Genomic DNA, 13,115 nt, shown 5'->3' with positions numbered 1-13,115 from the left:
TATGTGTTATTGCATAGTTTTGATGTCTTCACTATTGTAGAAAATAGTAAAAAATAGTGTACTGTATAAACAACTCCTATAGTCGTTGTCAAAGCATGTTTAGCCTGACAATGACCATAGGAGTTGGCAAGACCGCACAAACAGATCTGGGACCTGACTACCCTGCATCTTGGCCATTCTATAAATAAACAATATATCCATCTGCATTCCCATCTTGGCTGAGTGCCAGTCTGTCTGTGCTATCAGCCATTGTTATGCTAATTGGTTAAAACATGTCAGCATTCCAATGAGTTGGCATTGGCAAGAACACAAAACAGACCTGGGACCAGGCTAATTGTGGTGGAATCGTTCGGCATAAGACAAAACAGACTCATAAAAAGACGGGGCTTGTTAGAAGTAGTCAAAGTCCAAGTCCAGATCTGGTGGTGGCTGGTATGAGAGGTAGCAGGTGATGCGATTGGGCAAGCCCAGTTTGGACACGTCGTCCAGGGCTCTTCTGCCCAGTGCTGTTCTCAGAGCTATCCTGCTGATCTGCTGTAGACTGAGGGGAGTATCTGGGGAAGAGCCAAAACATGGCAGTTGAGATAAAATACCCTAAGATATTATATTAACCCTTTTCACACTATCGTGCCATATTGAATTGTATTGTGTGAAGCTCAAATATTTTATTTTCACATTGTCCTCTCCAGCACGGTTCCAGCAACTATGGTGGATGCATAACAAGGCTAGTGTAATGCAGTGCAGCTCTGCTCAGTAGTGTGAAAAAGGTGTGTATACAACTCTCTTTGAAGGTCATATTTTCATACATGGGATAATCTGTAGACTTTTCTAGTCTTTTCTACCTACGTTGTATGAATAAAATACTTACTTTCATAGAACTCTAGGCAGATATTGGTGGGAGACCCTTGACTTGTGTAGTTGATGGGCTTTTTGCCCAGGTTGTCCCTGGCATATATGTTCCCACCGAATTCAATCAGCAGCTTGATCAGATCCACGTTCTTTACTTTGGCTGCGTGATGGAGCGCCGTCTCGTGAAGCTTGGCAGCGTTCACATTTGCCCCTTGGAGAATATGAAAAGGTTTGGTTTTAAAGGCAAGTGGTCAAGACCTACCGTTACACACATTCTGAAGATTACAACCTGCATCAGAACATTGTTTTAACGGCAAAGTTTCAAGATCAAGTTGTGGTTTTAATTTGTGTAATGCTTTCAAATGGAAGTCTGAAGTTTCTCAGGCTCTCAAGTTGCACCTTATTTTTATGGTTAGATTAGGCACTTACTTGAGAGAGCAAATTCCCATGAATGGCCTTTGAAAGATCAGGAGCAAAACAACACTTTGAAATAATGTTACCACAACGTGGTCCACCCACCTGCATTGAGGAGCACCTTGGCGCAGTCAAAGTGTTGTCTGGCACACGCTACATGTAGTGGAGTCCCAAAGTGGCAGTCATGGGCCTCCATCAGAGCTCCCACGTCTATCATGAGCTGAACGCAGTCAGAGTTACCTGTAACACACATACACACGCACACACACACACACACACAGACACAGACACACACACACACACACACACACACACACACACACACACACACACACACACACACACACACACACACACACACACACACACACACACACACACACACACACACACACACACACACACACACACACACACACACACACACACGTCAGTCATAGTTTAAGACACTTGGGTATTGAGGGGGACAAACTACACATTACCCCATTATCCCAGTGTGTGTTCTTTATGCTGTGTGTGGGGTCCAGGACTGCTGCCCCCCCCCCCCCCCCCCTCACAACATGAACATTGTTGTAATCAAAATCAACAACATGTACCCCCCATGCAGGCCTCATGGAGGGGTGAGAAGGTGAACAGTGGAGGGTTGACCGTAGCCCCGTGCTGTATGAGTAGTTTCACACACTCCAGGCTCCCCGCAGCACAGGCATCGCACAGAGGGGTACTGCCGTCAATGTTCCGCGCATCCACCTGAGTGAGACAGACAGACACACACAGACAGACACACAGACAGACACACAGACAGACACACAGACAGACGGACAGACAGACAGACAGACAGACAGACAGACAGACAGACAGACAGACAGACAGACAGACAGGCAGACAGACAGACAGGCAGGCAGGCAGGCAGGCAGGCAGGCAGGCAGGCAGGCAGGCACACACACACACACATCAACATTACGGCACAACATTTTAAAATGTTCACTGATACCCCCACCAAGTGTCCTTAAATAGAGAATCTGAACTCGATGGTGAATTTTATAACAATCTTATAACAAATCAATGTGTAATAGCAAATCTAAAAACCCTTAGGGTCCCAGGTACTAGATCCCCGTCAAATTTGTAATTTGGATTCTATTCAAATGTCTCTCGCCCCTCACAGAAACAGTCACAGTTGTTTGCATGTAGGGGTTACTGCAGATAAGTCACCATCCTAAGGTTTCCCCCCCCCCCCCCACCCATATTCAGAATAGTGCCACTACCGACAGACCTATCACAAGTGACAAATAGCCCTCTGACCCACCTGAGCGCCAGCGTCCAGCAGCAACCGGACACACTGTGTCTGCCCCTGTATGCAGGCCTCGTGGAGGGGGGTGATGGAGTCCACAGCCACTATGTTGACCGCTGCCCCTCCCTGGATCAGCTTCTGTAGCTGAAGAGCCTTGCCCTGGGCAGCTGCCTCGTGTACCGCCGAACGGTCTGTCCAGAACCCCAGGCCATGAGCTGCAGGGTGGGAGGGAGAAAAGTCAAGGGATTCCTATATACAGTGAGCTCCAAAAGTATTGGGACAGTGACAAATTTTTGTTGTTGTTTTGGCTCTGTACTCCACCCCTTTGGCACTTTGCCCAATAGAAATGAATAGTAAATAATGTATTGTTTCCAAAATGACACGATACATTATTTACCATTCATTTCTATTTGGGCACAAATTAATCTGAAACACAACCAAAACAAACAGCAAATGCATTCAAAAAGTTTGTAGAGTCACAAGCTTGATGTAATCATTGCATGCTAGGACTATGGGCCAAATACTAAACTTTTGACTACTTTAATACACATTTAAATGAATTTGTCCCAATACTTTTGTCCCATAAAATAGGGGGACTACATACAAAAAGTGCTGTAATTTCTAAACGGTTTACCCAATATGGATGAAAATAACCCCAACTTAAAGCTGACAGTCTGCACTTTAACTTCATAGTCATTGTATCATTCCAAAACAACAACAAACATTGTCACTGTCCCAATACTTTTGGAGCTCACTGTATGATACAGACAGTACAGGCACATTCTGCCAAATAACTGTTGATCTAAGAGACATAAAACAGGGAGGAGGTTAATTATATATTTTACAGTAACATTACTTGAGCTCATTACACAAAGTAGGCCTTTAGTTTATGTCTGTATATATGCATAAATAAGGTCAGTTCTTGACTTGGGCAGGAGCTCACCAGAGCTGAGTACCGCCACCTCACATGTTCTACTGCTTGACCTCTTATAGAATATTAGCTCAAAAGTATTGTGGAGCTGCACCTAAATATAAACGTTACCGGCACCAGCTATTTTAGTCCAAGTCAAGCACTGAATAAGGTTACTGACAAAACACTGTGCTAGATCTTGAGTTATCGTTGAAACGCTTTGCAGGGTCCAGGGCAATAAATCATTGGTCCAGGGCCCGGCTCTCACGCCATGTGAATCCTGTCATAAACCCGCCCCTCCCTCCCCACGAGGCTTACCCACTGCTGACGTCCACCGTCTGTCTATGTGATGGTTGGTGACATGCAGTGGAATAGCCCTAACTTAAATGTATTAACTCTAGACAACATTGGCTAGATTCATGATCTGGTCGGCAAAATGATAGATACAGGTTCATGAATAGTTATATAAGGATCACCCTGGCTACCTACGTAGCCTACAGAATAGTTAATGCTCTAATACACCGGTCACTAGCTTGTTATAATAAGCTTAGCTGGATGGTCTCAAATGAGGTTAGTAAAACAAGGAAGAACATAATGTTTTCTAATAATTGGCATGAATAAGCCAGCTAAATAAAATACTCAACAAGGGAAAGGCATGACAAATATTTTTCTATAATTTTGATAGTGGGTTAAGCGTTCATGCAGTTTACGTCATGAGCATTAGCCTCTTTGAACTTACAGACAGGCGAGACACAAATAAAACATCTCACCTATATCTCCAAACAGCGATGGTCTGGCACGAGTAATCTCCATTTAGCTATAGATATTATATCCTCTAGTCATGTAGAATAAATTGATGCATTTTAAAACGCAGAGAAGACCAGGGAAGCATTGCTGCAGTAACGTTGTTGATAGTGGTGGATGATGGCTTAAATTAGAAGCGCACAGAACTAAAAAGAACATCAATGGCTTGTGGGATATGTAGTTTGTTGCAACCTGGTCTCAGGGCGTTTCACATTATTCTGTATGAGAGACTCTCCATTTAGTATGAAATGTTACGTTTCTTATGGTATGTATTCATTTGTGGTTGTCCATCACCCATTTTATATGATATGTTATTAATTACAATTCATATTATATGTTACGAATTTGCTAAACGTACAATATGTTACGAATTTGCTAAGTGTATGATATGTCACGAATTCTAGCTAGGTGGCTAACGTTAGCTAGCTGGCTAACATTAGCTAGGCTAGGGGTTAAGATTAGGAGTTAGGTTAAAGGGTTAAGGTCACCGTTAGGGGAAGGGTTAGCTAAAGGGGTTAAGGTTAGGGTTAGGGGAAGGGGAAGTAGTTGCAAAGTAGCTGAAAAGTAGTAAGTAGTTGAAAAGTGACTAATTATCTAAAATGTTAAAGTTGTCCGTGATGAGATTCAAACTCGCAACCTTTGGGTTGCTAGACATTTGCGTTATATGCCTACCCAACCACCCTGCCTTCGTTTTTGCCTTAAGTAACCATCTGTCTTATGTAACCATATGAAATGTAACATATCACGCTAAAGGATTGTCTTGGATTTGCTTTCAAAATAATACAAAATGCTCTGAGACCAGGTTGCAACAAATGATGGTTCCAGCCAGAAATATTTTTCTTAATAATTTATATGGTTCTGGTTCCAGCATGGGCCAACTTGAAAGAAAGTTGAACCATCCATTCATCTGCAGTAACTTAACTGGAAGAAGACCCAGACCCAGGTAATATTAATAAAGACATCACACTAACTTGTGGAAATCCAAAATGTGTAGAAGACGTTTCAGCGCCAAGAACGCCAACGCTAGATCTAAAAATGCCACGAAAAAGTCGCAAGACGTTCCAGAACTTCCAGCACCATCGACAGCTCTGCATAGCAGAAGCCGCCAACAAATTTCCCTCGAGCAAAGCAGAACATTAGTGAGGTCGGGCACTGATGTTGGGCGATTAGGCCTGGCTCGCAGTCAGCGTTCCAATTCATCCCAAAGATGTTCGATGGGGTTGAGGTCAGGGCTCTGTGCAGGCCAGTCAAGTTCTTCCACACCGATCTCGACAAACCATTTCTGTATGGACATCGCTTTGTGCTCGAGGGCATTGTCATGCTGAAACAGTAAAGGGCCTTCCCCAAACTGTTGCCACAAAGTTGGAAGCAAAGAATCGTCTAGAATGTCATTGTCTGCTGTAGCTTTAAGATTTCCTTTCACTGGAACTAAGGGGACTAGCCCGAACCATGAAAAACAGCCCCAGACCATTATTCCTCCTCCCCCAAACTTTACAGTTGGCACTATGCATTGGGGCAGGTAGCGTTCTCCTGGCATCTGCCAAACCCAGATTTGTCCATCGGACTGCCAGATGGGGAAGCGTGATTCATCACTCCAGAAAACGCATTTCCACTGCTCCAGAGTCCAATGGCGGCGAGCTTTACACCACTCCAGCCGACGCTTGGCATTGTCCATGGTGATTTTAGGCTTTCAATGGCTGCTCGGCCATGGAAACCCATTTCATGAAGCTCCCGCGAACAGGTCTTGTGCTGACGTTGCTTCCAAAGGCAGTTTGGAACTCGGTAGTGAGTGTTGCAACCGAGGATAGATGATTTTTACACGCTACGCGCTTCAGCACTCAGCGTTCCCGTTCTGTGAGCTTGTCTGGCCTACCACTTCGCGGCTGAGACGTTGTTGCTCCTACACGTTTCCACTTTACAATAACAGCACTTACAGTTGACCAGGGCAGCTCTAGCAGGGCTGAAATTTGATGAACTGACTTGTTGGAAAGGTGACATCCTATGACGGTGCCACAATGAAAGTCACTGAGTTCTTCAGTAAGGCCATCCTACTGCCAATGTTTGTCTATGGAAATTGCATGACTGTGTGCTCGATTTCACACACCTGTCAGCAACGGGTGTGGCTGAAATAGCCCAATCTACTAATTTGAAGGGGTGTCCACATACTTCTGTATATACAGTGTAACTTTGGAAGGCGGCTCATGCAGTCTACTCCCTACTCACAAAGGAGGTGACCGGTTGTGACTTAAATAACCAGTGGTGTAGTGGTGCCTTGAAAAGTGGCACTCTTAAGTTTGCCAAACATTTCCCAAACGCCCCGTCCGGCGACGGAAAGGCGCCCTGTGTGAAAAATTATATGACAAAATGTGACACTTTGAATGACATAAAATTATAAATCCCATATTGGTCTTTCACAGTCAGCCAATCCAAGCTGTACTGTGTTGTAGGCTAATAGTAGTCCTACTATTAAAACAGATAAATGTGGTTGTAAACTTTTTTTTCAGGTTTTTTGCTCTCAAAGTCACACTGTGTTTTTTTTTATAGAGGAAAAAAAATAGATGTCCATAACAATGCTTAAACCACATCAGCCCACATTTAAGGTCTGGAAAACATCTAAGAAATGTAGATTTTGGAGTGTAGTTACCCATTTATTCAAGTGTGCAGGCACCTAGCACTGTTGTTTGGTTTCTGTAGTTGGGGCGGCAGGTAGCTTAGTGGGTAAGAGCGTTGTGCCAGTAACCGAAAGGTCGCTGGTTCTAATCCCCAAGCTGACTAGGTGAAAAATCTGTCAATGTGCCCTTAAGCAAGGCACTTAACCCTAATTGCTCCTGTAAGTCGCTCTGGATAAGAGCGTCTGCTAAATGACTTAAATGTAGTGTTTCTGTAGCAACTGGATTGATGCAAATAATCATGATCTACTTTGTAGCTAGTTAACATTTAATTGAGAAGGTTTTTGGGAAAGCCTTTCCATCTATCAGAAGACGGTTAGGTTTTCCTGTTCCTTAATTGTTTGAAACCTGGACATTTTACTTCATATTATGAGGCATGTCTTACCTTGCTTCAAAGTAGCCTATAGCCAAAATCCCACCATAGAAACGTGGAGGCAATTATTTTATAAAGACTTCCTCATATGCACTCTCCTGTTCTATTGGTTTTCAAATTAACTTTCTTTCCTTGTCTAGCAACCAAAGGCTAGTCATATTAGCAACCCATGATATTTGTTGCATCTTTAGATCTCCCCTCTTTCTACATTTCTAATGGATATTTCCATCTGTGTCCACGAAACCGCTTGCTTGTGCATTTTTTCCCGCAAATTGTATTTTGGAACTTTTGCGCATAGGCCTGCCGGCGTGTGCGCATTGCTGCACTTAAAATTTGAAAAAAGTATAGTTTATCAAAATGTTAAGCTAAACATTCTGATCTGTTCCATGATAACTATTCCAAAACTTTCTTGCCTTGCAAACATATTAGAATCCTTCATCAATTCTCAGCTGAGATCTTTCTTATCTATGAAATGTATTCTTAATGTTCATCAGTCTGGTTTTAGACCAGGTCATAGCACTATCTCTGCTGCATCCCTTGTAGTAAATGATGTAGTAAACTGTATGGATATGAGACAACATTGTTGTGCCCTCTTTATTGACCTTTGCAAGGCTTTCGACACTGTTGATCATTCACTGTTAATTCAGAGGCTATCTTCAATTGGCTTAGATCATGCCACATGTAATTGGTTTAAAAACTATTTGACAGAAGCCAATGTATAGCCTATCTACTGATGGTGTTCAGTCAAGCTTCCTAAATATAACAAAAGGTGTCCCTCAAGGGTCTAATCTGGGTACAGTACTTTTTAATGTGTACATTAACAATATTTGTTTGTCTGTGATTTTTTTTAACCTGCACCTGTGTGTGCATACTGTTCTGTATTCTATTGTCCCTACTGTTGACCAGGCTCTCTCTGACATACAGTTTGCTTTCATTGTTTTACAAAATACCCTTATTGAATGCGGGAAAAACCAAGTACAGTGGGGAAAAAAAGTATTTAGTCAGCCACCAATTGTGCAAGTTCTCCCACTTAAAAAGATGAGAGAGGCCTGTAATTTTCATCATAGGTACACGTCAACTATGACAGACAAATTGAGAATTTTTTTTCCAGAAAATCACATTGTAGGATTTTTAATGAATTTATTTGCAAATTATGGTGGAAAATAAGTATTTGGTCACCTACAAACAAGCAGGATTTCTTGCTCTCACATACCTGTAACTTCTTCTTTAAGAGGCTCCTCTGTCCTCCACTCGTTACCTGTATTAATGGCACCTGTTTGAACTTGTTATCAGTATAAAAGACACCTGTCCACAACCTCAAACAGTCACCCTCCAAAATCCACTATGGCCAAGACCAAAGAGCTGTCAAAGGACACCAGAAACAAAATGGTAGACCTGCACCAGGCTGGGAAGACTGAATCTGCAATAGGTAAGCAGCTTGGTTTGAAGAAATCAACTGTGGGAGCAATTATTAGGAAATGGAAGACATACAAGACCACTGATAATCTCCCTCGATCTGGGGCTCCACGCAAGATCTCACCCCGTGGGGTCAAAATGATCACAAGAACGGTGAGCAACAATCCCAGAACCACACGGGGGGACCTAGTGAATGACCTGCAGAGAGCTGGGACCAAAGTAACAAAGCCTACCATCAGTAACACAATACGCCGCCAGGGACTCAAATCCTGCAGTGCCAGACGTGTCCCCCTGCTTAAGCCAGTACATGTCCAGGCCCGTCTGAAGTTTGCTAGAGTGCATTTGGATGATCCAGAAGAGGATTGGGAGAATGTCATATGGTCAGATGAAACCAAAATAGAACTTTTTGGTAAAAACTCAACTCGTCGTGTTTGGAGGACAAAGAATGCTGAGTTGCATCCAAAGAACACCATACCTACTGTGAAGCATGGGGGTGGAAACATCATGCTTTGGGGCTGTTTTTCTGCAAAGGGACCAGGACGACTGATCCGTGTAAAGGAAAGAATGAATGGGGCCATGTATCGTGAGATTTTGAGTGAAAACCTCCTTCCATCAGCAAGGGCATTGAAGATGAAACGTGGCTGGGTCTTTCAGCATGACAATGATCCCAAACACACCGCCCGGGCAACGAAGGAGTGGCTTCGTAAGAAGCATTTCAAGGTCCTGGAGTGGCCTAGCCAGTCTCCAGATCTCAACCCCATAGAAAATCTTTGGAGGGAGTTGAAAGTCTGTGTTGCCCAGCGACAGCCCCAAAACATCACTGCTCTAGAGGAGATCGGCATGGAGGAATGGGCCAAAATAACAGCAACAGTGTGTGAAAACCTTGTGAAGACTTACAGAAAACGTTTGACCTGTGTCATTGCCAACAAAGGGTATATAACAAAGTATTGAGAAACTTTTGTTATTGACCAAATACTTATTTTCCACCATAATTTGCAAATAAATTCATTAAAAATCCTACAATGTGATTTTCTGGATTTTTTTTTCTAATTTTGTCTGTCATAGTTGACGTGTACCTATGATGAAAATTACAGGCCTCTCTCATCTTTTTAAGTGGGAGAACTTGCACAATTGGTGGCTGACTAATTACATTTTTCCCCCACTGTATGTGTTGTTTTCTAGAGAGCATAAACATGACTTGAAAGATTTAAGCATCTGTACCTTGGATGGTGCCCATATTGATCGTGTCCCTACTTGCAAATATCTGGGTATTTGGATAGATGATAAGTTGTCCTTTAAAAAACATAGATTAATTTAACTAAGAAACTGTAAATGAAAATGGGCTTCTTCTATAGAAAAAGGGTTCATGCATCTCACTTAATAGTAGAAAGCAGATCATTCAGTCAATGTTCCTACCGGTCCTAGAATATGGCGACATCATCGACATGAATGTAGCCGCCACTTCATTAAAGCCGTTAGATGCAGTTTACCATAGCACACTCCATTTTATCACAGGCGACAGGTTTAGCACTCATCAATGTATTCTCTATCAGAAAGTAGGATGGCCGTCTTTGACGTCACATAGGTCAAAACATTGCATTATGTTAAATTATAAAGCTCTTTTGCATTACCTAACATCGTTACTAACTTACAGTCATGACCGAAATTATTGGCACCATTGATAAAGATAAGAAAAAAGACTGTATACATTTTTTATTTAAAATAAAACTGAGCTAAAATACTCTCAAAGCACACCAAAACCATCGAACTGCTACAATCTGACTCCCGAGTGGCGAAGTGGTTTAAGGCACTGCATCGCAGTGCTAGCTGTGCCACTAGAGATCCTGTTTTGAGTCCAGGCTCTGTCGCAGCCGGCCTCGACCGGGAGACCCATGGGCGGTGCACAATTGGTCCAAGGTAGGGGAGGGTTTGGCCGGCAGAGATGTGGGTTTGTTTCCCACGGGGGGCCAGTATGAAAAAATAAATACATGTATGCATTCACTAACTGTAAATTGCTCTGGATAAGAGCGTCTGCTAAATTACTAAAATGTAAATCTAAATTCTTCAATTTGGCCGGGTGGCCAGCTCTAGGAAGTGTCTGTGTGGTTCCAAACTTCCATTTAAGAATGATGGAGGCCACTGTGTTCTTGGGGACCTTCAATGCTTCAGAAATGCTTTTGCTACCCTTCCCCAGATCTGTGCCTCTGAGCTCTACGGATGTCTCCTTAGACCTCACGGCTTGGTTTTTGCTCTGACATACACTGTCAACTGTGGCACCTTTTATAGACAGTTGTGTGCCTTTCCAAATCATGTCCAATCAATTGAATTTACCACAGGTGGACTCCAATCAAGTTGTAGAAACATCTCAAGGATGATCAAAGGAAACAGGATGCACCTGAGCTCAATTTTGAGTCTCTCAGCAAAGGGTCTGAATACTTATCTAAATAAGCAAAATAAAAATCATATTTTCAATTAGCAAAAAATTCAAAAAACCTGTTTCGCAAAATGTGGAAAAAGTCAAGGGGTCTGAATACTTTCCGAATGCACTGTATAAGACACTGTTAAAACATTAATGTGGAGAAAAGCACCATTACGCTACTTTGTCCCAGAATGTCAAATATAATTCTATAGGAAAGCCGACCATACCGGTTTTCCCATAGAAATTATTTAATATTCTGGGACAAAGAAGCGCCCCTATTTACTCAAATGTCACTCAATTCAGTGATTCCGAGTTCCATGTATCAAACAGTCATTTCAGTTATCTTAAAACCAGAAAAATCTAGAGAGTCCTCTGCGGATTATAGACCCATACATTTATTAAATTGAGACAATAAAATAATAACAAAACTCATAAGCAACAGAATGGCAAAAGTCTTACCAGACTTGATGCATATTAATAATCAAACAGGGTTTATTAAAAATAGACACAAACAAATACAAGAACATGTTTCAGTATAATACAGTATGCTAAAAAACATGATATAGATTGATCAATAATGGCTGTTGATGCCGAAAAGGTTTTCGACTGTCTTGAATGGCCTTTTCTATTCAAAACTTTGGAAGCCTTCAACTTTACAACTGAAACAATACATTTCATAAAAATATTATATAAATATACACAATATACACAAATAATACATTATCTGATAAAATTGCTTTAGAAAGGGGCACGAGACAGGGATGTACACTCTCCCCCTTCCTGTTTGCACTGGCAATTGAACCGCTTGCTGAAAGAATTATACAGGACCAAACCTAACAGGTTGATCAGTATCGGTAAACATAAATGCCGACGATATCTTGACATACCTGACTAATATTGAAAACTCAATGCCGCACTTCGTAAAAAATATTTTCAAGTTCAAAAAAATCTCAGGATATAAAATTAGCGTGAAAAAACAGAATGAATGGCAATAGGAAAAAAATATCACTCATGCTCTACAGCAATCCTTAAAAGGACCACAAAAAACTATAAAATCCTTAGGATGCTTAATAAGTGACAACAAACAACACATATATAAAGATAAACTTTATCCCATTCAACAACATGAAGGCCGATCTAATTAAATGGAACAATCTTCCCATAAATCTTACAGGTAGAATCAACCTCTTTAGAATGGCATGGCTCCCATTACAGACTTTATACGGGCAAATAAAACTCATAGAACAAATAGGAACGTTTTACATGTTACCGAAGTCTGAGGGTGGTTTTAACCTTCCAGACTTGGAATTGTATCAACTTGCCACACAAGGCTTTTACTTGCGACATATTGTTAAATGCACTAAAAAGGAACAATGGGTACATATTGAAGATGCAAATGTTCATCCCTAGAATCTTTTCACATGTCTGTTTTCAAAGGATGGGGCTAAGAACATTAACAACCTCATAGTTAGGAACATTATAACAATATGGAAGAAAATGAAACACATTCTACAATAACCAATTTCACTCCCTAAAAACACACCCCTATGGAACAATCCTTGGATAGGTTTTCAGAATTCACAGATAAATTGTCCCACATGGAAAACTAAAGGTATAGAAACCATAAATGACTTGGTAACAGGAAATACATGTATTTCTATGACAGAATTAAAAAGCAATTTTGGACTGACCAATGTAGACATTTTCAAATACATGCAACTTAAAAGTTTTATATATAGATATTTTTTTTTGGCTCATTTTAGCAGACACTCTTATCAAGAGCAACTTACAGATAGTGAGTGCATACATTTTTCATACTGGCCCTCCGTGGGAATTGAACCCACAACCCTGGTGTTGTAAACGCCATGCTCTACCAACTGAGCTACACAGGACACAAAATATCAAGACATTTCGATTTGAAATCTTTTGGACATCAGAGCAATCTTGAGGAAATCCTATTTGAGTCAGAAAAT

At 41.5% G+C, this 13,115-nt stretch overlaps 1 protein-coding gene across 1 annotated transcript; it reads right to left on the bottom strand.

Annotated features, from left to right (window-relative positions):
• Positions 1 to 317: 317 nt before the first annotated feature.
• LOC311134843 (ankyrin repeat and SOCS box protein 13-like) lies at positions 318 to 9,960 on the bottom strand (the record flags this gene model as incomplete). The annotated part of the gene is made up of 7 exons (XM_084168622.1): positions 318 to 554; positions 869 to 1,060; positions 1,369 to 1,503; positions 1,860 to 2,010; positions 2,567 to 2,766; positions 3,780 to 3,842; positions 9,945 to 9,960. The coding sequence occupies 7 exons, from the start codon at positions 9,958 to 9,960 to the stop codon at positions 391 to 393; spliced, it is 921 nt and encodes a 306-aa protein (XP_084024748.1). The 3' UTR covers positions 318 to 390.
• Between the last annotated feature and the right edge of the window lie 3,155 nt (positions 9,961 to 13,115).

The sequence above is a fragment of the Coregonus lavaretus genome (assembly GCF_964263955.1).
Source record: "Coregonus lavaretus genome assembly, chromosome: 9".
In the NCBI taxonomy this organism is placed as follows: Eukaryota; Metazoa; Chordata; class Actinopteri; order Salmoniformes; family Salmonidae; genus Coregonus; species Coregonus lavaretus.
The sequence above is the reverse complement of the archived record's forward strand: the minus strand, read 5'-3'. Positions and strand labels throughout refer to the sequence as shown.